The following is a 25,905-nucleotide window of genomic DNA, read 5'->3' on the forward strand; positions in this document are numbered from 1 at the left end:
CGAACTTCTTACTCAAAGAGTTTAAGTTTAATTTCTGTAAGCAGTTTAGTCTTTGTTCAATAAATATTTTAAACCGCTTAAATCATTTGTGTTCACCCTTCATATTTTCACATATTACCACAAGTCTTCAAATCTGTTATTTTACAATGTAATCAGTCCCATGTAAGCTACTCGAATATTCATCAGCCTAACTTGAATTACTCGTGAACGCCAAACTGCAATGCAATGATTTCCAGTCAACTTCGGATAACTTCTCAAGGATTCCAAGTACGAAACAGGAAGCACAAAACAGGAAATTAAATACCCCAAGGCCTTTACAGTAAAAACCAAAAATATTGGCTACTGCCACTGACAGGTTCTACGTACTGTTAAGGTTGAAAAAGCCATCTTCACATATTACCACGAAATTTGAGCACCCGAGTTATAATTTCATTTCCAAAAATAAAATCTATTGATGTTTACGTATTAAACATGCGAGAATAGCAAAAGCAGTTTGTAAGCGCCGAACGGAATTATAAGCGCCATGTAAGTTGAAGCGACGTAGCCAGGTTGTATGACTATACGAAACCTTTGCCTCAGAACTTCACAAATAGTTTCACAGATACCTAATTTCAAAACAAAAACTATCAGACCCTTTTAGAAAGTTTTGATCTCTTTCCTTCAGTTAATAATTATTATCCTAAGCCAACTATCTTCTGGGTTGTAACGCCGTGTAGTATGGTAGAAGTTTACAACGTTTCAGAGGTCCTAGCTGCCTGCCTCCATCATCAGAGGAACAGCAAAAGTTTTTAATAATATATAATAAACTTATGTCAATTAAAGTTTGTACGTGTAACATAAAAAACAAATTTTCTAAAAAATGGAAAAGAACTTGTTAGCACAATCTGCCGTGAAAGTGACGATAACGACTGAAGTTGTCTATTCACGAGGTCGTCTGGCTATCAGGAAATGTGCCCATTGGCTATACTGTCGACTACACTACACACACATAAACATTTTTATACGAAACAAGGTACTTCTGGCGGCATACTACATAACCGCTAATTATATTTTGTTAAAGCAAATTCTCCCTTTTTTCATTAACCCCCCCCCCCCCCCCCCCGCAACCACCTTGTTTGCCTAGTGATTCGACAGCAATTACGAATACGTCCAGAAGATTTATATACAAAATTCCATCTTGTTATTATACAGTCCTCAATGACGACGTACATTGGAACGTTTGTGGATGACGAGTCCAAAGGTCCTTATCAAAAAGAAATCTGCCGTAGAAGTATTATGTACCCTTCCCGCCTATCAATAAGCAATTAAAGAACGCAGTAATAAAAAAAACCCACCAAAATAAATTACGATTACGGTATAACAAAAGCAAGGTTTTTCCGGGTAAAAAGGGCATCAGTGTAGCAACAACAGCAGAACAACGGACTACTCATTTCACCCAGCGGAAAACGCGATTTAAAAAATCAAATCATATCGAATCTCTAAAAGGATCATCTGTCCGTCAAGGAAGTGGCCACTGTATTTCACGGTTGAAATGAAACGTGACAAAGAATCTTGGAGGTGAACGTCCAGAGGCAAAAACACTGAACCAGAATATGAACAACGGTCCTTCCGCTGCCAGATTTGCTTGCGAAACGCGCAGACAAACTGAGTGTGCATGTATTACGTAATTCTTATACAATTTACTTTCGCAAAATGACATTGTCACATTCTTCGGATGGCATAACGTTACGAGAGATTCAGAGTAACAAATGGCCCGTCGACCATGTGCGGCTGGTAACGAGTAGACTCCTTCAATTCAAAGACGTTTAAAATTTATGTTTTCTTTTTGCGGAAACATAGCTTTATCGTTGCTTTACTAGTAAACTATTAGCAAACACATCTAGTCTTCGATATATATGAATTTAAACTGACAAAAGTGAAATTAAATAGGGGCATCATAATCTACAGTTTAAAACTTCACCCTTCTTCACATGAATCCTGATTGAATCATCCCAATACAGATGCAGCGATACAATCGTTCAAGAAGAAGTTTGAAAGCGAAATTGTAAACAGCACACGAATATTCTGTTTGGTAGAAGCACAATGGTCCGATTATGGCCAAAGCGCCTTTGCATAAAGTGAAAAAGGTTCTGATATATTGAAGATACTAGCTCAGTTTCACAATTTCTCTTCAGACTTTAATCCTAATAACTAACAAAGCATACAGACAACTGAAATCGCTACAAAGTAGCTATCATTACCAGGCTAAATAGTCTATAGTCCAAGAATCAGTCATATCTGGAGCATCGTCATAGAAGTATATATCATCAAAATTACTGATTTAAAAGAGATAATTCTTACGCTTATTTGGAATGACAAATGTGAATTATTAGTGTTCATACGCCCAAATGTAGCTGTCTGTGTATAGCAGCATCAGCATTACGTCCTTGTGGCAGAACAAACATCCCACCGGTTCATGTTGTTAGAACAAATCCTTCAATTATGCAAATACGTTGATACGCCCTTCTGGCATCATGCCCTCAATATGTTACTGGCTGTCCAGTCACTGAGGGGTAGGCCTACATGCAGAGAAAGCGAGAGACGGAGACTTAAGCATGCAGCGTCCTCATCTCAAAACCAGGAATGATGAAAACTGTAGTAGAACAAAGGCAAGAACATTGTGTAATAAGTAAATAAAATTTGAATTACAATTAAAGAGGAACAGTGCGCAATATAAATATTTTTATGCAGTTTCTCCCAAATGCCCTGAATTCATTTAACTCTGGGAAACATTTCCCACAATTCTTTGTTTTATTGATTCAATAGTTATTTGACGAGACAGTTTCAAATGCAGAGGTTATTTCAAAGGACGCGATAATGGCCTATCTGAAGATACCATAACGACTTTCATATGTATTCACGGCTTATTAACGATACTGTTATTAGTTCACATTACACAGCGGCGAATGCTAGGATCATTAGTGAACAATGAATTGGAAAGAATATGAAAGGAATAGGTCATAGCCTAATTCAGTGGCATTCAACTTTTTTTTGTTCGCGTACCCTCAGATATAATTTCTCTTCAACTTTGTACCCCCAAAGTTGTTGGTGTATAATACAAGTTATACATAGTATATAATCTACATCTAAAATAAATTAAATAAATTACATTACTGATTATTCAGTGTTTATCATAAAATAATATATATATTTTTTAAATTTCACGTACCCCCTATGATGTCTTCGCGTACCCCCGGGGGTACGCGTACCCCAGGTTGTGACCACTGGCCTAATTCAAGGCACTATTTCAGCATTTGCTTGGAGGGACTGACAAAAACCAGGAAAGAGGTCATTCAGGATAGTCGGTCTCCGGGCAGAGATTTGGAGCTGATATGTTCCAAATATGAAGGTGTATAAACCCTCGGCTGCGTGGCATTCGTAGGAAGAAAATGAGAAAAGTCACGAAGAACCTCAGTCAGGACAGTCAAAAAATGGCTGAAATTCAACGGGTACCTCCGAAATAAAATTAATTTTCCAGCGACCCAGGTCTGCTGAGCAGTGTTTTATCTGCATGGTGGTTAGCCCAACTGTGGGGAAAATGTGATAAATTGGTATAAATAGTGGCAACAACACACACACGCAAACATTCAGCCTAAAACTGTGTGCATCTTAAACCACTAGAATCGGCGAATGATTTTTCGAACCCGGTGTTCACAACAAGTTACTTGAAAATAAGTGTTTTGGCACATTCGATAAGTTGTAGCATGTACTTGATATGAAGTTCAACAGTAAGGTCGAAAAGTGCGCAAGTTCAACAGCTTGGATTTCACATGAAATATTACAGAGTTAAACTCAGGGCAATGTCTTAGTTACATCATAATTTGTGATATCAACAGGCGCCAGTCTAACGGAATTAAGTAGTGGGGAATACAGCACTAAACACTCATCGTGACTGTAAATGATCAACGCAGACGCAAGTACTCTATAAAAAAAATTTACAGACTATTTGTCCGACCAGTTTTGTTATTCATGCAATCTACTTCATCGCAGGCAGAAGAAGCTATGACGTTAAGGGCCATAATACGAAAAGCATAATAACTAAATAAAGCTAAAGAATTACTACACGGCGCAAAATCCCAGAAGACCATCATCTACCTTGTTCTCTATTTTGATGCATCGAGTTTTTATTTACGAGCAGACGTACTTCCATGTATCCAAGTGGCTGTAGCAACAATCCAAATTATCCTCTGTGGTTCAATTCTGATTAAGTTTGTTTTCTAAATTTACGATGAAATAAATTAAATATATATATATATATATATATATATATATATATATATATATATATTAGTCATATCAGCATATGCTATCACTTTGCTTCAAAACTGATTAAAACACTGCGTTTAAATTTTCACTGAATGAAAATTTTTACAAAGTTGTAGTAGAATAGGAGACGAATTTCAGACCGTACCTTTAAGATAATCTTTGATTCGAAAACTCATATTGTGAGAGAATATCTGTTTAAGGTTCAAATGGATTTAATGATAAAGTAGAGGCAATAATATTAAAAATACTTTCTTTGTAATGAGAAGGAAACTGCGTTTACTATACTTCAAACCTATTTCGTCCTATTATTACTGATTTATACGGCAGATATCTCTCGATGGCGGGGATTCTCACTTTCTCCATAGCATAAATAAACGAAATCTCCAAAGATTGTACACGAATTTAACGAAGGATTGTAAATAAGTGGAGAGTTATCAACCCATTATTGTTGTAAGATACAATGCTTCGGTATTTCCCTTAAGAAACTAAAAAAAATCCAAAAATTCCCTCAGTAAAGAAAGCAAACGTGTTCTTCAAGTTACGAGCACGCATGACTTCAGGGCATAAATATGTGTATGTATGACTTATTCTCCAATGGAAGGAATTGTTTATTTTCAAACAGGAAAGTCTGCCTTTGTTGATAGGGGCACCGCTCTGCTGAACACGCGTCGTGTGTGTGACAGACCGAATGGCGGAAGGCTAATTTTAGCTCGCCCGAACTACTTTACATGCTTGCTTGGGGACTTACATTCACGTGTTCTTCCGTTATCTTTCCGATTAGATTTCACGCCAAAGCTCCAATACCAGCGAAAATACTACCCAACACCGTAAAGCACATTTGTATTTTGTTATTCCTTAAAACGCAGACACTGGTACAGCGATTCGCAAAATTAGCAGCACATGACTAATGTCCGCGTTGTTCTGTGTAATCCTAGGCAGAAGGGGCCATGTGACACGCAAATCTTCATCTCACCCGTCTTAACGAATGGCGCAGTGTTGACCTGTAGTCATAAGGTTCTGACCTCGACCGAACTGATCTCGTTTCAAGATGACTGATTGTCTTCTCAGATATTACGCCGCGCCCTGATGATGGGAGGCAGTAAGAACCTCTGAAACGTCGGTTAATTTCTACGAGACTACATGGTGCAACATCCCAGATGACAGTGACCTTAATACTAGCAGCCGTGAGAACTTTAATTATCACTTCACCTCATTTGGCCCACCGTTTTATCTGTAATTTAAACAGCATCGCCAAACAACCTAAAACGAACGAATATGATATACTAATACATCGCAGGGTGATTAAGTCGAGAAGAATGAGATGGGCTGGGCATGTAGCGCTCATGGATGGGACAAGAGGTGTGCACCGGGTATTGGTTGGGAAACCTGAGGGGAAGAGACCGCTGGGGAGACCTAGACGTAGATGGGAGGATAATCTCAGGCGGGATCTATGGGAGATAGGAGTTGAAGGAAACTGGATTTTGTTGGCCCAGGACAGGGTCCGGTGGAGGACTTTGGTTAATTCGGTGATGAACTTTCGGGTTCTGTTAAGCCATCTAGTTAGTTAATACATCGCAAGCAAGATGACACAGAGAGAATAGGTAATAGGATATCCATTTAAACTGCAGGTGCATGGAATTCTTCTTCTGGGACCATGAACATTGATTATGTCCGAGTGACATGACCATAGCATAATAATGGGTCATGTTAAACAATACAGCATCATTTCTCATTTAGCGTACTGACCTGTGGTCAAACAAAAACGCAACTGAACTGCAAAACCTTGCACAGTGGACAAAATGAGCTTTATCTCAGTTTCTGCACTTCTTTGTTACATCTCCAGGATGAATAAATCGCATTTAAAAGTAACAGAAATTCAGTGAATAAACTTAGTTAAATACGCACCAAAAACCTTGGAGTCGCTTGAAGTGGAAACCTTTTGTAACATTTTTACACCTCTGTATACAGACCGTGGTGTTTGAAAATAGTCCGCATACCTCAAATGTCTTTGCAGTTCTATTAATAGCATCGTCACTGGCAACTACGCGATATTTTTTTACTTCTGATTTCACTTGTAGAAAAATACTTCTCGGTACAAATACCGTCATTATCGCCCGCCGAAATTCACTAATAATCTAACGGAAAGCCTTTGGAATCTCTTATATGGAATGATCCACAAATCGAATCCAGAGAACGGTTTCACTCTTCAAAGTCTACCAGGCACAGAAGTTCAAGGTCTGTAAATGCTACTGCACAGTAAAGCCCTTCGCTTTAGAATCGATATTAACATACGATTTAAAACTTTTCTCTTAAAGCAGGATATTAAATCTTGTTGCACACATACTTCTTGGCTTTGGTAATCTGAAATGACTGATAGAAGAGCATCGAACTTGGTTCAGCTTAGTTTGCCCTTAGTATGAGAACGCAGAAATCAATCTTAAATCGTCGAAGTCTACGTATGAAAATGTTAACCCTGTCGTGTTAATTATACAGCTACTGTAAAGTGTCTGTACTATTTCTTTGTGGTTATTTATCTCAGAAATTAATGAATCACGACATATTTGCATCGTTAAATGCATTAACTTATGTGCGCGAATAGTTTTGAAGTGAATCCGACGATGATTATTTGACAATTGCAACACATCGTTTTGAAATGGCATAAGCAACATTCTAAGTAATACGATAATACTTTGCTGCAACAGACACAGTAATCGTTTGTACCAAGTGACAGAGTATTAAAAAAAAAGAGCCGAATATTATAACATTTCGGTGTACTCACTTTTGTGTTTGGAGTGGCCCCTCCATATGGCCTTCAGGAAAGACATGCTGGCTGTCAGAAGTCTGCCGCTGGCACTACGTACGAAGTCTAGCGATTCCGTACAGCATCTGATCTCGCTGAACATCCAGCCAAAGGATCCAGCCTTCCATCTGACAGCGTGTCCCCCACCACCTGCTTTCCACAACGCTGCCAACATAACCATGTTTTGTTTTAATTATTTATTATTTTTATTTTAGACTTATGTTATCTAGCCTACGGTTCACTTGCACCATTTCTAGACGAAAGTTTTAATTAGTTGAAAATTCCAAACAGAAACATCCATTTAAAGTGATTACAACTCGCACCTTATAAGGCAACAGGGGTCACTAAAATAAAATATTAGGTGATTATTACCAATTTTAAAATGACTTTACTGCTAAGACAGAATTTCTTAAGTGTTAGCGTAAATGTTGCATCAAACATGATTTGGAATGAGAGATCATGATCCGATTAGCTCAGAGACAGAACAAAAAGAGTTCTGATAGGAACAAGCAACAAATTGCATTCAATAACAAGACTTAATGGTAGAGCTCGGAGTGATTTGTACTTCACTTTTAATAAGGCGTGGTAGAAAATGAGTTGAGATTTTCTTACACTTCGCTCCAAGCGTGATTGTGACTTTTAATTCTATGGGGATAATCCTTGGACGTTGATAGCATTATTTCCATCATTTGCTTAAGAAAAAATATGTTGCCATCTAATCATGTGGTTGTAAGAAAACTCCAGGATTTCCGCCAAAGAGAAATTAGGGAATCTAAACGAATCAAAGTAAGGAATAGCTTTATGATAACTTATTCCGTGGCTTGTATTTTAACGATGGTGATAAAACGAGTAAAAAAAGACGATATCCAGACATTTCTGGTCTTGTCAGGAATTGTTACTGCTGACTGAAGACATCAGTTCTTGGCTGTTCAGAAAAGTAAATACGATCTATATTAATGACTGACTGGTCTCCTTGGCTCCGCAGTTCTTATTGAACCTTGGCCGCCTCACTCATTCTTTTTCCTTCAATATCTTTTACACCAATGTTAGTAGCTTTCATACATCTAAGACATGTTTTCAAAGGCCCAAGTCCGAGGCCCTTTTTATTGCGAATAGTTGTTAGCTCTCCGCCGTACCTCTGGAATCACACCTTGTGAGCTGCACGCGACTTCTTATTCAATAGTCTATATGCGCTTTCTTTTAGAATTGAGGACAACTATGAAATTATCCGATCTAACCATACTGTATAGTAGCTGGCACTCAAACGTAATAAGTGTAAAACCACCATTCTGGATTCGAAGCCGCCACATCCGGCCTGAGTTCGAGTCTTAGTAAAAGAAAAAAGAAATCTGCTAACTTGCCAGAGGCTTTTCGTGCTCATCTTCGGTTTCTCCCCGCAGTCGCTGCAAAGTACCTTAAAAAGGTTACGACGGGTTTATTCTGCATCTTTACAAACTCAAAGTTCATAATAATCTTGCCATTTCTAATTCACCTTTGTCGTAAGATAGCATTGTTGAGAACCAAATATCAAAGAAGAATGTATTTTCTGAAGAGTGAAAACCACAGGATTCTAAACAACAATGTTACAAGTATGAAAAATCCATAAACTTCTTGTACTAAAAGAAGGGCACCTTCACTTGTTTCGTTTTACTGTGGAGCCACAAGGAGTGGAAATAATGGAAATAGTGGGGATCTAAGGATTGAAAGAAGAGAAAATTGTCTTCAAACATCTCGGCCAAAGATGCTGGGAAAGACAGCTAGTGGGCACAGTGTATGTGTCAGGATAAATGTCTCGAAATGTGACATCTGGTTCTGCATATCAACTGTGAACACTGTAATTCATACAACGTTCTTTTAGGGTTTGACGTAATGGAAACCAACTTCTGACGTAGTTCTTTTTTACATCTGTTCAGTTTTTAAAGCACAGTGGTACTGTACTCACCTACTTTTACATTCAACAACTGAATTTTGCCCATAAAGTGCATTTATGGATTTCCTACGATTCTCACAATATATATTTCCCTAACAGCATCGACCAAAATTTTTTTAATAGAGACCTGTTATGTTTTCTTTGAGGTGAGAACTCAATATTCGTACTTAAAAGAGCAAAAACTTTAGTTACATCAGACATTATTTAAGGTCGAGGGAATGCAACTGGTGACCTATGTCATGTTTCTGACGAAACAGCCGACAACTGGAAGATCAGCAAGCAACGTTCCGACAGCAAGTAGTGGGGAGTAATGTTTCTTATTCCAAGAAAGTGCACGCTCTCACCTGGCTGATGCAATGGAGTTTATAGGCCACACACCACTCCGCAGGCTACAACTACAAGTCTGCTATGTCATTAACTCCGTTCTTACTGGCTGGTGCAATTTGACTTCCAACATACGTCAGAAATACTATCAGCTGCAGTGAAAACCTTTCCTACTGTTAACATTCGCCAACATTCTTAGTCTTTTGAAGAATCTGTCTAATACGATGGAATGTAAACCAGACGCTGAAAACATAAGTCACCGTGCCATACGATTTATCTGTAGACGATTTAATGACACTGTAATGAACAAAAGAATGAGATCACTTGGGAGACCCAGGCATAGGTTCCGAGGTTAATATTAAAATGGACCTTAGATACATAAGATATAATGGTGCAGATCGGATAAGAATAAAATCCGAGGGTAAACTTAAGTGAATAAGGTGGCAAAACTTCGAGTTCCGGAAAAGAACGATTTTTTCTAGTTGCTGGTTAACTATCAGCTTTTCAAGTTCTGTGTCATGAGTAACATAATCTAGTCTGATGATATTATTCATGGCAAGAAAGCAGAAGGTAGGCTAATAGCGAGGTAACTTCACTTCTAGTGGTATAAGTATCTGTCAGTCAGTTCCAAATTTACTGAGGGAAAAAGATCTTCCTCTTTCTCCTTGTATTGGTTCTACAGTTCTTGAAGGACCTTGGCCGCCTCACATATGGGAGCTTTCTTAATCTATTTAGACATTTGGTACGACTACCTGGATGAGTGATCAGGCCGTCGCTAGGCCTCTACTAGCACAGGACCACACAACACAGAAAAACGCTGACAAACATCCATGCCTTGAGTGGGATTCGAACCCATGGTCCCAGTTTCCAAGCGATCAAGGTCAGGTCCTAGACCGCAAGGCCACTGTGAAGGTCAAGGACTGTCCTAATAAAATAAGGACCGAAGTTTAACCACATGCTTTAATGGTCATGGACCAAACGTGAGTGGAAGTCGTTATCCGTTTCCTGCATCCCAAAACACCATAATTATCATCCGATATCTGTTATATGCGTTAGTGGGACAGGATTTGAAAGAGTGTAACCAAAGGTTTCAGATTCAGTTTCTAAAATAAGTCTCTGTTAAAAATATTCTAAAGAGTACTTGGCCAGAAGTATCAGAAAAGGAACACAGTATTCTAAGCTAAGATATTACTAATGTACTGCCATCAGCTGAGTTGCACTACGTAGAGACAGAATATAAATAGATAACACTGTTTGTCAACATGCAGTCAATACTTTATGACGTAAAGAACTGTAGTGTAACTGATAGCAATTTTGTCATGAAAATTGTATGGAGATATGTTACAAATGTGCTGATTTAATACGTATTGATCCTGCAGAACACGCCTCCCATAGACCTAACACACGGTTACCATGGATGTACTCAGTAACACTGAACGAATATAAATGTCTAGACCCACTAGAAAATGTAATTCTCATAAACAAATTTTTGTGGCAAATTTTCAACTCCGGGACTTATAAGCCAAATTAGCAACTGAAGCTGGGCCCTTTCCCGTTTTAAGCACTTATTTTTAAACATACAAACGCACATTTCTCTAATTGGCTATTGAAGAAGGCGTATTAATGACATGTAACGGAAAATTTCTTGCAAACAAGGGATTATGAAATGCTAAAATTCAATTTTTTTGTTTTCTATTTTGCCAGCGATAAGGGCACTTGGGCCTGTTAGGAGATTCGAAGTGGTCGGACAATCTTATATCCGCTCTTTCAATTTCCTTTATATTTCTGAATTTATGATAAAATGATATCTTTGATATTAGCGTATTATCATGCTTTCCAAACAGTTTCCGCACTGTAATATGCATTTTTCAGCATCTCTTACAATATTGCGTTCTCCTTCATTAAGTAAATAAATGACATCTTTTTGAGGCAACAACACGTTTTCTTAGGATTTTAATTTCTATGCACTTTTTTCCAAAATAAATTCAATGCATCTTTAAAACCTAAAAACAAGTACGTAAATGATGTTTTCTTGCTTTATTCAAAGACGTTTTATTAATTACATTTTATTGCATCAGCTAGATGGATTATCGCGAATAATGCATGTAAAAGACGGGAAAATGGACTGTCTTAAGATAGCATCTCAGCAACTGCGAGAAGTGGGAGGAGAGAAACTTCCGCCTGACCGGGCCGTAATTCAGAGCCGAGATCTCTCCAATAGGGAGTGGGACTGCTAACAACTACGCAGAAATTTGTTTCTAATATGGATGCAAACTTCTAAAAGTCTTCGTTACTTCTTAAAAGAACATGTCTGGCATATTTCCAATTAAGACCTTCGAACTACTGGCAAGCTAAGTCTTGTCCTCACACATTTCTACTTGTCACATTGATAAGACACATCATTCCAATCGCTCAAGAAAAAATAAACATCTGTATGATCCTGGAATGGAAAATTCCTTAATTATAGAACTTCGATTTACTGGTACCTCGATGTTCTTCTGTTCGACCGACGTGAGTACTTGTAACGATAATTCACATGTTTCATGAAGGCCAATAAAAGTAAAAATTTCACTGACATCAAAACAAAGGAAACGCCTAAAGTCCCGAAATGCAAAAACCGGGCAAGGAAGTCAACACATTCACATATTGACATATAGAGAGATTTCTGCCTAATTTAGATCCGAATCGTAGTATAACGTTCGACGTACAAAAAGGAAATGTCTCATTATGGCTGACGTTCTAAATTGCAAGTGGAACAACGCCTATAGTAAATTAATTCACAGATTTTGGAACCGGTCTTAAAGAGACATAGAAAGTAACTGGTTCTCTTCTTATTTTTATTTGTTTATTTTTTGTAAAATCGCTTTAAGTAAAACATGTAGGGTTAAATTAAAGATGCTATAAACACATCGATAATGTATACCATTAATAGGGTTTCTAGTGAGATTAACCAGAGCTAACACAGTTAGCGATTTAAACTCTACGAAATGTATAGTAGGCCTAATGTCAGTACAAAACTTACAACAAGTACGTGATCTGAGGTCAGCAGAATGTTTAATAATATCAACACAAAACTTTGATTCGAGTTCGTAATTTCATGAAAATGGTTAGTTGCTGCCATTTTATGCTTACTACTCTAAACGACGCACGAAGAAGTAATAATGGAGTTACTCTGACGTCAGTTCACTTGGTTCAAGGTTTCTTGCGAAAATCTTAGATGAGATGACGATTGTTCTGAAGTGAGGTCAATTCACATACGTCTCATAGAAGATGTGTAAAAAAAAGCATTTTTATTATTATCGTTCCTAAGAGGTGAATAGTTTATCACCAGGACAACACTAGTAACATAACAGAGCCCCTCCTTCCCCTACTACTACTACTATTACTATCACTCCCCCCTCCAGCTGTACACAGTTCTCGGAGAATTTAGGCCGTCTCTTAATGGGGGGGTTTCGAAACTATTTCTAGACATAAGGTCTACTACTACTACTACTACGATTTCTACCTACCAATGTAGTAAAAACTAATTTTAAAGCTTTGGGGTGTCAAAAGACAAGTAGGATTTGCAATATTCAAGCCCTGAATATTCTTGTTATTTTCCTTTTTATGCGTGTGTGTAAAATGTATTCGTGTAGTTCCAGTTTCGTGGTTAAATGTAGGCTTACCCACTCATGTTTCTGCAATTAATAGTACAGAAACACAAAACTCCGAACGATCACTTGTCACATCGATCAGGCGCACATTGCAGAAAGTTTAGCGCGGGACAATTATTCTTTCGTATCACATAAACGAGATATTATTACAGAGTACCTGAATGTAACAGATTACAACTCTGAGTAACACGCTCACAGACGGTACTCACCGATAGTCTTTAATTATAACCTTTCCTATTAAACCGAATTCACCAAATAAAAAGATTCACTGCCAATTTTGTAACTGCTAGCGGCCTGCACCGTTCACATGTGAATAAAAAGGCTTTATAAGATAAAAACGTCGCGGCATATCTCATAGCTGATAAAACACATACTGTACACTATCACTGTGTATCAATTACAGACTTAAGTGTGTTTGAGAAGTCTTTAATGAAACTGTTCGCACAGTAAGAACTCAAAGCTGCTGATTCATAAATAACTGAACGTCGTTGTACAATTATCTACATTGATTCGGTTTATGAACTACTGAAATACTGGTGTGAGGAAATATACGTCAGTGTTAAGTTTCCGTATAAAGTGAAGCCGAGTTTACCAAACAGATGCCTATCGACACGACGTCGACAACAGGGGTCGAACGTCGCGACGCCTATCGTCAAGAAGTTGACATAACATACTAAATACAGGAATGAGTTTCGGGATGCCATACAATACGAAAATGGCAAACCGACTCCACGCGACGCGACACCGACACTAGATTCCGAAACAAAGAGAAACATAGGAACGCCATACCATAAGACGCTGGTACCTCAACGAGTGACGCGTGATAGTTGTCAACATTTCTTTTTTTCATTCTAACCCAACGCAACACAAACTAACCTAATCGAACATGATCTAAACCCAATTCGTCACCAGCTATGTTGAGGAAGACGAATTGGTATCTTCTAACCTCGTTAATTTTATTAACCAAACATTTATGGTGAAAAACACAAATTATGAAGATACTTATTTGTAATTTAAACAGCGTTCCTATTATTTTTTTTAGGCCCAAATATGTTCATCAGCACCACGTTCATGAACACCCTCAATCTATGTTCATCCCTTAGGGTGAGATATTTCACACCCACACAAAACACCACGTCAACAACCACTAATAAGAATCCTGTAAGTTTTTGAACAATTTTTTTAAGGAACTGCACATAAATACAGGGAAGTGAAAAGGGCATCAGAAAAACTTGGCAGTTATGGAATCAGGAAATACTTTGCTTTATTTCTGATGAGATGTTATAACACTGCCATTAAAAGAGTACACAATGCATGCACACGTTTACAATCTACCCCTGAAGAAGCCAATGCACTTCATTGTTGAAGCCACAGACACACCACAAACTGAAAGCTCACAGCCCAGAGCTGTCAATGTATATACTTGCTTTCAGTTTCAGCACCAAGACACTATAAATCTCAATCAACAGCAACACAATTCCAAGGTGAAAGGTATTTCTGTAATAGTTTTTCCTAATTTAAACCAAGATTGGCAATCAAAACACGAACTTAATATTTTGAAATATCACATTTTGGTTCATATACCAACTGCACCACCCTTCACCAAGCAAAAGATTAAATGACACAATCGTAATTTTTTATATGTGAAATGTCATTTGGACTTGGATGTACTATGTACATAAAATGTTAATTTTTAAAAGAAAATATATTAATAATATTTCAAGCATAATATAAGGTGAGTTTCATAATTACTTCCTTTACTATAAAAGAAAGTTTAGTCACACAAGTTAAATTTATTTCGGTCATCCATGGATATATCTGAAACGTGATAACAAATTTCTAAAGAAATAAATAAATCAATCAAATTATCTGAGATGGAAATATCAATAGCATGAATGTGCTGGAAAAACAAAATAAAAAAATGTAATTGGGGGAAAAAAATTATTCCGAAGAAAAAGTACAGAAGCAATAACATAAACAAGAGAGTATCTCGAAATAAGCATTTCAAAGTGTGAAAAATATCTGATCCAGCAATTATTATTCGTAAACTGTGACTTGCGACACAGAACTAGTACAGTAACAGAGTTTCGTTTCGGAAAAAATTTTGACCTCTATCAGGGCGTATCACTGGTTAATTTAATGACATAATGGGACACTTATTAGCACGCTAGTGCATTAACATGGAAATTATGTATCATAATGAAACTACCTGTTTCAACATGATGTTAACTTAAACACAGAACTATCCAACCACAGAATTAAGTTTGATATTCATGCTGTGATGTCCTCAACAGATTAGTGGAACTGTCACACATAGAAAGACAGAGGAAAACCAGAATATTCCACAGACACAGCGACTCTCTTCCCCTATATAAACGACATTTCTTGCACTTCGGAAAATTATCAATATTATTTCCCATGTTTTCTCTATTACTTCGTAAATGATGTGAGATGGGTGACTGGTAAAATGATTTTTATCTGAAGTTCCTTCCTAGTCTTGATCCTGAAATATTTATTAAATCAATTTCATTTCAAATTTGTCTACAATGGGATTATAGTTTTCACAAGACCATACTAAAAAAAATTGTTTCTAACACATACTTACTCAAACTCAAATATTATTAGCGCTATGAACTTCTTTCGAGCACAGAAGTTCGAAGTTTATTTTTTAATTATGTAAGATTTGAGGTTTTCACAGCAGTGAGTATGAAGATTCCTGTCTTCTGGGTTGTTGCTACTACACAGCGCAACAACCCAGAAGACAGGAATCTTATTTTTTATTCTTATAAAGCCCCTTTTATGATTCACATTTCGAAACTGCATGTGCGATGGAATTCAGAGTTTACTCACACAATACAGTTTGTTCTACACTCACAATATAATAATTTCTATTGATTTAAAACTCTGTTCCTCACTGCAATTGGTGTGACTAAACTGGCATGTATAATAAATAAAGGGACAACTGAAAAGTGAAGGGAAGCTGTAATCACTGCTCAGATATTTATGGATTGTTCCAGTTGATCTGAAAGCCTACAAAAATAAATCTGTTCCATGTAAGATTTGAGGTTTTCACGGTGGTGAGTATGAAGATTTCTGTCTTCTGGGTTGTTGCGCTGTGTAGTCTGGTCGATGAATCGTCCTGATGACGGAGGCAGTATGACCTCTGAAACGTTGGTTAACATTGACCAGACTATACAGCGCAACAACCCAGAAGACAGAAATCTTCAAATCTATTCCAATTTTTTCCAGAAATCCTATTTTAAGTACCAACATTTAACATTTAATAATTTCTGATAAACTTGCACGTTTTTTATGATTAACACCGATGATGAGAGCAGGTGATGCAAATGGGGGGGGGGGGAAGTAATAGACAGGAGGGAAATAAACACTGACAAAACTATTAAATCACTAGTTCTGGATGTATGGGAAATGGTCAACTTAGCCTTAGCTATTACAGTAAACTTCATCATTTGCTAGTGTTTATATTTACCAAACTACAGCAGGTGTGGAAACATGGTATATGAAATATATTAAAAGATTACAGAACCATTATTACCTCAATATCAGATGAAATTACATTCCACTAATAAGCATTCTTGACAATGAGTATTATCACAACACGATACAAAAATTTGAGTGGTTAGACTTGAGAATAAAGTTTTATATCTTTTGGAATGCATGGGCACTGGGGAAATATTAGGATGTATATTCTTCTTAAAAACTGCAAAAAAAGAACAGACTTTCTTAAGAAATTGTTTATGCAACTATCTAGACTGCTGATATAACTTTAAGGAATTAAACAACATATCTAAGAGACTCATGCCACAGAATAAACATTTTAGAAACATAACTGGTATATTTATCAACCCATTCCTTCCAATTTTATTTAAAACACTGATAATGGGAGACATTCAAATTGACAATCCACCCCATATTTATACTTTACCCCTGTTAAAAAAAAAAAAAAAGAATCAGTCCCTCTTCTTACAATGAAAGGAAAGTAATTTCTGAAGATAATCAGGAACTTGTTATCTGACAACTTACCATATAAAACATTTCAGAAACACACACCCAACACAAAATTTAACATGTTCCAAATTATTAATGTGAGAAAAACTGCAGAATGGACTCAAGATACTAACAAAGAAACATTTAAAACAAAACATAGCTCACCAAATCATTAACAGAAGGTGTTACACTCAGACCTACATCTTTACCCTTCCTCATATTGGACCTAGATGACCTTTCCGTATTCTCAGACATCTTCCCAACCACTTTCTTCTGATCGGTTAATATACAATCTTTTGGGTTATTAAAATTAAAATAGACAAATTAAATTTATCTCACTTCCTATAAACATTTTCTACCTTAGCACCAGGCAAAACTAAAATAAATTTTTAGTATGGGGAAAAAAAGAGAGAGAGAGATAGAAGAGACAGGTAACAGTTTTAGTGATATGTGTACTGTTCATACTGTGAATCAAATTTAATTAATATATAAAGTCTTCTCCACTGTCTGCGAAGCACCAACTCCTGCTTTTAAGAGGAGTGAAACATGTGAGCATGGATGTAGTGAACAAGACATGTGACTAAGCACTAAATAATGTGGGAGAAGAGAACTTTCACCGTGCATCATCAATAGTTAACAAAGTGTAGCAATCTTTAGCAAAATTCAATTCAATTTCATATTAAGTTTTTTTAAGTAAATTCCACTCATGTCCCCTATCATGTCCTTATGAAATTCAATAAACTACCTTGAAATGTACGTGTACTTAACATCACAAGAACCAGACATACAAGTTATGCTTCAGATTTTACGGATAAATAGTTTGTACTGAACCAATTAATTAATTAAATTTCATACACTAGTGAAAATTCCTTCTGCACACTATGAATGGCAGAAATTTCATTTTTAAATGAAAAGGATGCTAAATTGTCTGACAGGCATTATGTAATTGTTTCAGCAGATAACTTTTAACTGAACTGATTGTCATAACTAACAATTATTAAAACATGCCCAACTGACAATACAATTCTCTAAAACGAGTGGACAAAAGTTTTAGGATACATTTTAAGCAATATAAGTACACTAACATATGCTTGCTTAAACAGACTAGAATTTAAAAGATCATGAGAACACCTACTTTATACAAAATGTTTTTTTTCTTCAAAATTACAGACATAACACATGCCAAAACCAAATTTCAAAATCACAAGCTTATACTTATCATTTTTGCTATTAACCAAAGCAGATGAAAGAAATCTAGGCACCCATACAAAAAGAAATTAACCAGACTTTGATTCACTACTACGACTTCAGAACTACGTGGAGATGCGATATCCACTGATGAGAAGATCAAATCAACTTCTGCGCATGTGTGTGTGTGTGTTGTGTGGTGCAATTATGCCAGTACCTGTTCTGTCTATCCAAAACTATTTTATTTCTTTTAAATTTAAATTAATAACTGTATGCTCCACAATTAACAATATTATTTGAACACATCAAACTGATTCCTATACTCAAAATTGTAGAATTCCAACAAGGTGGTCAATCCAGTACTCATGGGGATAACCAGCAGAATACATTGCAATTAAAACAGCAGTGTCTTACCGTCATCACCAAGATTAGGTATACTGTGAAGCTGAAAGCAAGTATAACCATCCATAAAATCTAAAACTGACCCAACCCCAACAAATAGTGAGGTCTATTTGTTTCAAATACTGTAACAAAACTAACCTCAAAATTAATTCAGTTTCAGTGAAAATGGCTTTCAGCTCTGTACAGGTTGACTACTTCTATATAGCGTACTGTATTATATAACAAACTTCAGCAGAAAGCACGATTCACAAATCACTAGGTCACACATGTGGTAAATGTTCCATATATACTGTACTCTGCTCTATCATCACAAGAAACAGTTCATATTTCACATGAATTCCAACAAAGTTTACAGATATAAGAAAAAATAAAAATAATATACCTACATTATACAATACATTATCAATATTGTTATACAAATTCCCTGGAAATACTGTGACAAGAAGTCCCGGCACTGTACAATGGAAGTAAATACAACACAGGAGAGTAACACCCTCTAACTAGAATCCAACACACAACATGCCATTCTACAAGAAAAGGGGCCATTGTAAATGCACACTGAACTGTCCATCAAATAATACACTTATCATACACGAACAAACTAACCACGAAAATGAGCATTTTTTCCCCCAATTTGAAAATCAGTTCAAGTATAAGATTGAATTTAACATAAAGCATGATGTTTTTAATACTCTTATCCATACAGATTCTTTTAGACATTTTACAAACCATGGAATTCACATACGGCACAAACTCATGACACTCTTTAAGAGGAACAAAATATTGTGTACAAAGACTGATAAACAAAATGGACCCTTTTCACATAGAGATCATATACTGTACCTTGCACACCAAGCACTTGGCAACTTTTTGTACAGCTGGCATCATTATATTGTTATTATTATAATAATAACTAAATCATATAAATGCTTGCCAACAACAAGACCCTTACATTTACAATAGGCTAGCAAATTCATTGGAAAACTGTATCTGAAGTCCTCATACTTTACGATGTGCAACTTCCCCGCAGGCCAGCAGCAGGCAAGAGGCTCATACATGACAGGACCCAAGACTATGGTTACATGAGGAATAAAAACATATGTACACATGGAAATAGTCAATCCTCAGACCTTTGGTGTTACCCACCCACAATTATACATATTCAATGGATCAAAGATTTAATGAAATATAAAATGGAACTGGGCAGATAATAACTGACAGTGTATCAGGTAACTACAAACCTTACACCATTTACCACACAACAAATTATTTAATTATTTACGATGTCTTTCATTACAAATTTAATTATGTGGCATAACTTTTATATTGTTTCACTTCTCATTCTACTGATCTATACAATAAAATGTGTCTCATTTACGAGCATCAGACAAATGGTTTTGATACTTTTGCTATCATGTTTCAAAAAATGTTTGTATATTGTACTGACAATGCAACATATCAGATAAAGCAAAGAAGACTCAAACTATTTTAGAAAATTATTAAGTTAGTATATATTAAAAAAACAATATGACTGTTTTCGTTTATATTCAATGCACATGTTGTGTTATACGTACACTTCACTATTGATAGAGAACTGCACCAGTCAACTGCACAGATTGCTGGGCGACACGTGGAGACTATATTTTGGGCTTCACACCTCCACTATCACACACTTGAATTCTGATAGCCTCAAAAAATATCCCAGCACATAAAAGCAATCCATTAATCAAAGCCCTAATTCCTTATATAGTTACTTTGTATTGTCTTTTAAAATCTATCACTTCTTTGTTTCAACTTAATTACTCATCCTCCAACCCTGACCTAGGTTAATCACTTCCGCGTGAGGGCAATGGTAAAGCCGAGGGATAACCGCGTTGTCTAGGGGGAACCAAAGTTTCAATGACACTGTCCCTAAATGAATGCTAAAGACTTCCCTATCAACAAATACTATTATAAAATTAAGATCCACAGATGGTTAAGGTGTGATCCAAAGTACAGATAAATAGAAACACCATTGAAGCTATTATAATATATGTTAGGCTTCAGTCAACATCTAATTTCATTACATATCTAATTCTGATTTTTCATGTCACACTATTTTCTGTTGTTCTGTAAGCAGAATCATCTTAGTTTGGAAATATTTTATAGTGGTGTGCTGACCAGTCAAAGCCTTGCTGGATGCTAATGAAGACTGTTCCAAAAGAGTCATGTTACATATTATGTACCCAAATCCCGAACAACTGTTAAAATGTAAAATTTGTTTCACTGTTTCAATTTATTTAAATTACTAAATTCAAGTGTGTGCCGAATGCTAGTTGGCTGCTTTTCACCCTACATCAACCACTACACAAGCACTCACTATTCCTTCCGACCTTACTCACACTCTGCTTCCTGGCTCATTTCCTGGGACTGCCCATCAGTATGACTTGAATGCCCACTGTCAGGGCCCTGATGTCACGCACTCGTCTCCTGTTCACCCCAACCCTCACTATCATATTCACTCTCAGATGCTGAATCTGAATCGGAAAATTCAACAGCCACTCGACGAGCCAAGATGGATGCAACATCATGCAATGCATTCACACGTTCAACTTCCTTCTGTTCATTTTTCTCAACCTTCCTTAGCTTAATTCCTAGAGAATGAAACAAAACATATACTATAAACCATATAACATCAACAAACAATAAAATCACTTTATCACACAGACATTTGTAAAGATTTACATTAAATCATAACCTACCATCACGGATAGCCTTGAGCAGATCACTCCTTGGATCAAAGGCAGGCGCTGGTGGATTGGCCGGTTTATTACGAACAGGATTCTCTGTCTTTGGAGGAGAATGTTTTGGTGGTGATGTGGATATTATCTACAAATGTAAAACAACTTCATCGTGTCAGAGAACAACTACAAATTAAAACGAATAAGAACATAAATTTCACAGAAAACCTAAAAAGAAAAAATAAATTTATCACACATCAAACAATTAAGACATATAATAACATGTCTGATAGAGCAAACATAAATTTGTTCTGAATAAGAATGACAAATTAACATGGGGGTTTAATGGATTGATATCATGATACTTGTAACACTATTTAAATTGTTTACTACAACATGAAAAATATTGTAGATGCTGCTGGGAACAATCAAGGTACATAACCGGCTAATGGGAACAGTGTGTACTCTTAGCTGTGTCTGAAAAAAAAGGACTAAAGAAAATACTTTTATTAAGGTCATTTTGATATAGAATATTTATGTGTAAATAACATAAAAAACATAATAAAAGTTTAAAAGTTTCTGACAATGGTGTGACTCAATGTGTTTGATTATCCTGTAGGACTTTATCAATTATCTAAGACTTTTTTAAGTACAATGCTTTAGAAGTCGGTTCTACCACCACTGCAGACGGATACAAAACCAACTTCTGACATACTGTGGTTTAATAACACTTGGCTGGTTGACAAGCCCAACAAAATAATTATACACACCTAAAAGATGAATCCCTCATTCTCACAATGGCCTTTCAGTAAAACAATACATGCACAAAAAACTTAATGGACTCTTACTACTTTACAATTATAATTTTTGGTAATACTTCTTTATAAACTCTATAATAAATGCTGATATAGGCCTGGCCTATGGGTAAGTAAAGTTTGTGTCCAGACTACTTGTGCTTCAGCTCATCATAACCATGCTGCAGAGGACGCAGGTGACTATTGCTGAGTAAGTACACAGAACTCTACAGACACATCATCAAACCCTCGAGGACATGGCTCCAGGTGATCTCACTGCTTGGGCTCATGAATCAATCCACATTTACAGAGGTATATAAGAAAGAGCATAATCCCAAACCTGAGTAGTCTAGATGCACCTTATGTGTACTTGGTCATTTACAGTGTTCTAAGGAACACCCCCCCCCCCCCCCCAACTACCTGATTATATTCTCAAGAGAGCGCTTCATGGATGGAGAATTCCAATCCATGAAGTGCCACCACGCCCTGTTAATGGTCAAGGACAGAGGATGATGAGGAAGACCCCCCCCCCCCCCCCCCCCAAGCACAAAATGAAAATGTTCTTTAGACCTACGTAACTGTTTTGAACAGGATTCACTTTCACAACAAACAACTTACTTGTTTCAATGGTGACTTGCCCACGTCACCATTCACAAGTGGTGGAGATATAGGTACAGGAGGTGCAGGTTGTGACAATGGACCATTAGGCAGAGTCATTGGTGGAGGGGGCGGTGGTGGAGGAGGGGGAGGAATGTTGCATGGAGGAGAGGTGGAACGCTGTTGGGCTGTGAGGGTTGGTGGTGGAGATGGTGCAGTCTGCTGCTGATCTGGAGTAGGGGGCGGAGGGGGCAAGTCTGTCTGAGGCTGCTGTTGAGGTTCAGGAGTATTATCTCTGCTCAAAGACTGATAATGTGGAGTGTTGTGATTTGAGGGTGGGGTAGGTGTCGAATGGGTTGAGGCAGGAAGAGGACTTCCCGATCGACTGCCACTCCTACTCCTGGCTCGTAGATGGGAAGGCAATGGTCCATTTATGCCAGGTGGGGAACCAACAGTTTCAACAGGTGGAGGAGGTGGTGGAGGCAGGGTTTCCCTTCCAGCGCTCATGCTCCGTCCTCGAGTTGGTGTATTTGTGGTAGATGATACAGTTGGTGTACTGAAAGAGAAGATTTCATGTCAAACAAAACACAATTAAACACAGGTTTCTTTCTTTTATCAAAATATTATTATTACCACAATTTACATAACTGTGAAGTAAAATTTATGCTACACAAGAAACAATGCCTGTAGTGTAATTAAAGATGATTAAATGTACAACCCAAATGAAAAAGAAGACTGATACAAACAGCTTGCACTAAATTACTCTACAGCGTTGTGAAACCACTTTCTTTAAAACAGTATAAACTAAACTGACTACTGTCACTGATAACAAATGGTTCTGATAAGCTTCCAAAATCTCCCTGGCAACTGTTCCCTTGGATATCACTATTCAACTATGAGTTGCAAATGAGCCAAATTCTTGGCGACTGAAGAAGCAATGTCACACTGGATTTAACATTCTCACAGCGATGAAGATGGCTGTCTTCTAGATTGTAGGACCTAAGAAATGTTAGTAAAGTTCTACCAGACTACATGGTGCTACAACCCACAAGACAGCCAAGCAATGTCACAATCTCATCTTTATGTGTAAATATTTCACTTTATTCCACAAAGAAATATCTCCCGGCTTTCACAGGATGAAGTTTTATTGTATTCTATTTAGAAACTGAAATATGATATCAAAATTCTGTGTATCTCACTCACCTATTGCTGGAGTTGTTGGTACTAGGTGGAGCAGGTGGTGGCTGCGAAGGGCGCTGCGAGGTGGCCCGTGTTCCATTGCTACGACTAGGAGTATGATTGTTTGGCGTAGGGTAACTGTCCCCAGCTACAGGTTGACCCTGTGCATAGTGCTGCTGATAAAGAGATTCTTCACAGCCCACAGGATAATTGGCTCTGCAAAATAAGGAACAGGGTCAAGAATGCACATAAAATGGGCATTCAGTATTTCACTTTCAGGTGCAGCATATTATAAGGAACTCCTTTTCTCTTTATTCTTTTAATATAAATTATTTTGATAACAAAAATGTGGGATTTCACAGTATTTGTAACCAAGCCATGCCTTCATCTCACAACTTACCCTTTTGATAACAACATAAAGTGGTATCATAAATTTAACATAACATGCACTCATCAGACACAATGAAAGAAACTAATTACTTTCACAGTTTTTTATTCACAAATATAACATAACCTCTACATTTAAATTAAAATAAGGGTAAATATGCCTTGTCATATAGCCCAATAAATATGATACTAATTTTCATTCATTAACTAGCTTCTTTTATCCTACCTATAATGGGATTCTGTAGGGCTTTGAGCATGTCGTGGGCTGTAAACTCCAGAGTTACTACTGTAAACCGAGTCAACTTGGTCAGGATAACTTCGGCGCAATTCAATGCTGTTCGGTCTTGGTGGCCGAGGTTCCAACATCCCCATTCCCATGGTTAGAAGTGTTTCATCAGGCTGCTGAACAGGCTAACAAACATAACACAAAAACACATGATGAATACAAACACTGAAATTATGTTATCACTTTCTCTAGGATTGCACAAATGGTGTAGTTTTGGTGACTGTACTATTTGACCAAGCACAAGGCATGAATTACACAACATGTGTTTCAAACACATGTGATACACAATCTGAGAAGTTTTTGGGAATAAAAATACATACTCTGAGAAGCTGCTGGGAATAAAATACAAACTTATATAAATATTTGTTTGCATTTCTAAAAAAACTATTGAATTCATAAGAATATCAGACACACTATGTTATTTTGAAAATTAGACAGAATGTCGCAATCCAGACTTGTTCATACCATACATACTTGAAACCTGTCCCTGAATTAATTATTCAGATCAGAAACTGAGGTGGTAACAGCGTAGCCTCAACATATGACAAGAGTAGCAAGCATCAACAAACAAATTATACATGTGTGAATTCTCCCTGTCTCTCTCTCTCTCACACAAACACACATGCAAGAATGTACATGCACGTACACACCATAAATTTTATGGAACATAAAATTATTTGCAAAAATTCTTTAGCAAACCTAAAGCTGGTAGGTGCAACCTTATCTTATTAGTTTTCTACCATGGCATCTTTTGAAAATCTTAGTTTCCATACATTCAGAACAGTCATATCTCTTCATGGCCCACAGTAACATTCATGCAACCTCTTTCATATGAAACTTTTAAGGCCTTCTCAATAGTTTCCTTAATTTCAGTTCATTCAATACTAGTTGCAGGTACTAGTGCATTACATATGTTATATGTTGTGAACATATAAAAATAAAAGTTTACTAGACTGGCCATAAATACACACACATTTAATTAAGTCCTACTGTAACTTAGTATTACAAGACAACATCAGTGACCAATAAAATGCTGGTACTTTTCAGTTTTCAGGTCTGACAAATACACTTCATTGTTAGTTTTGTAGAAATGATTTCTCGAGGCTGTAATGAGTTTAGTACCTGTGGTGTTCTATAATGAATGTTCTGTGGCATTATATACTCCCCGTGCCCCACCGCCAACTGCCGCTGTCTTTCCCTTGTATTGTGTGGTTGCCGCACTCGCTTCTTATGCCGACCACCTCCTCCTTCATTGCGCGGACGGTGAGGCTGTAATATACATCCAGAAGCATGTTATAATTTATTCTTCACAGTGATATTATGAATAAGAAT

The 25,905-nt window shown here is 36.9% G+C and overlaps 2 protein-coding genes across 3 annotated transcripts in view; both read right to left on the reverse strand.

Annotated features, from left to right (window-relative positions):
- The window catches only part of LOC110831065 (low density lipoprotein receptor adapter protein 1), a 33,995-nt gene extending 20,644 nt beyond the window's left edge, over nucleotides 1-13,351 (reverse strand). The window contains exons 1-2 of the mRNA XM_087358725.1: nucleotides 13,222-13,351; nucleotides 7,085-7,270 (exon numbers count right to left, since the gene is read on the reverse strand). Of these exons, the coding sequence (XP_087214851.1) occupies nucleotides 7,085-7,208 (124 nt within the window). The 5' untranslated portion in view covers nucleotides 7,209-7,270; nucleotides 13,222-13,351. The remainder of the gene's footprint in view (nucleotides 1-7,084; nucleotides 7,271-13,221) is intronic.
- A 900-nt stretch (nucleotides 13,352-14,251) lies between these two features.
- Nucleotides 14,252-25,905, reverse strand: part of SCAR (wiskott-Aldrich syndrome protein family member 3 SCAR) — a 36,101-nt gene continuing 24,447 nt past the window's right edge. For both annotated transcript variants that reach the window (XM_022066628.2, XM_022066629.2), the window contains 6 exons: nucleotides 25,696-25,842; nucleotides 24,514-24,698; nucleotides 23,925-24,116; nucleotides 22,743-23,277; nucleotides 21,352-21,478; nucleotides 14,252-21,243 (listed from right to left, as the gene is read on the reverse strand). In XM_022066628.2, coding sequence (XP_021922320.1) covers nucleotides 21,065-21,243; nucleotides 21,352-21,478; nucleotides 22,743-23,277; nucleotides 23,925-24,116; nucleotides 24,514-24,698; nucleotides 25,696-25,842 — 1,365 coding nt within the window. In that variant the 3' untranslated portion in view covers nucleotides 14,252-21,064. The remainder of the gene's footprint in view (nucleotides 21,244-21,351; nucleotides 21,479-22,742; nucleotides 23,278-23,924; nucleotides 24,117-24,513; nucleotides 24,699-25,695; nucleotides 25,843-25,905) is intronic.

The sequence above is a fragment of the Zootermopsis nevadensis genome, unplaced genomic scaffold, assembly GCF_977971745.1.
Source record: "Zootermopsis nevadensis isolate Lab colony 2312 unplaced genomic scaffold, Znev_1.0 Znev_ptg000030l, whole genome shotgun sequence".
In the NCBI taxonomy this organism is placed as follows: Eukaryota; Metazoa; Arthropoda; class Insecta; order Blattodea; family Termopsidae; genus Zootermopsis; species Zootermopsis nevadensis.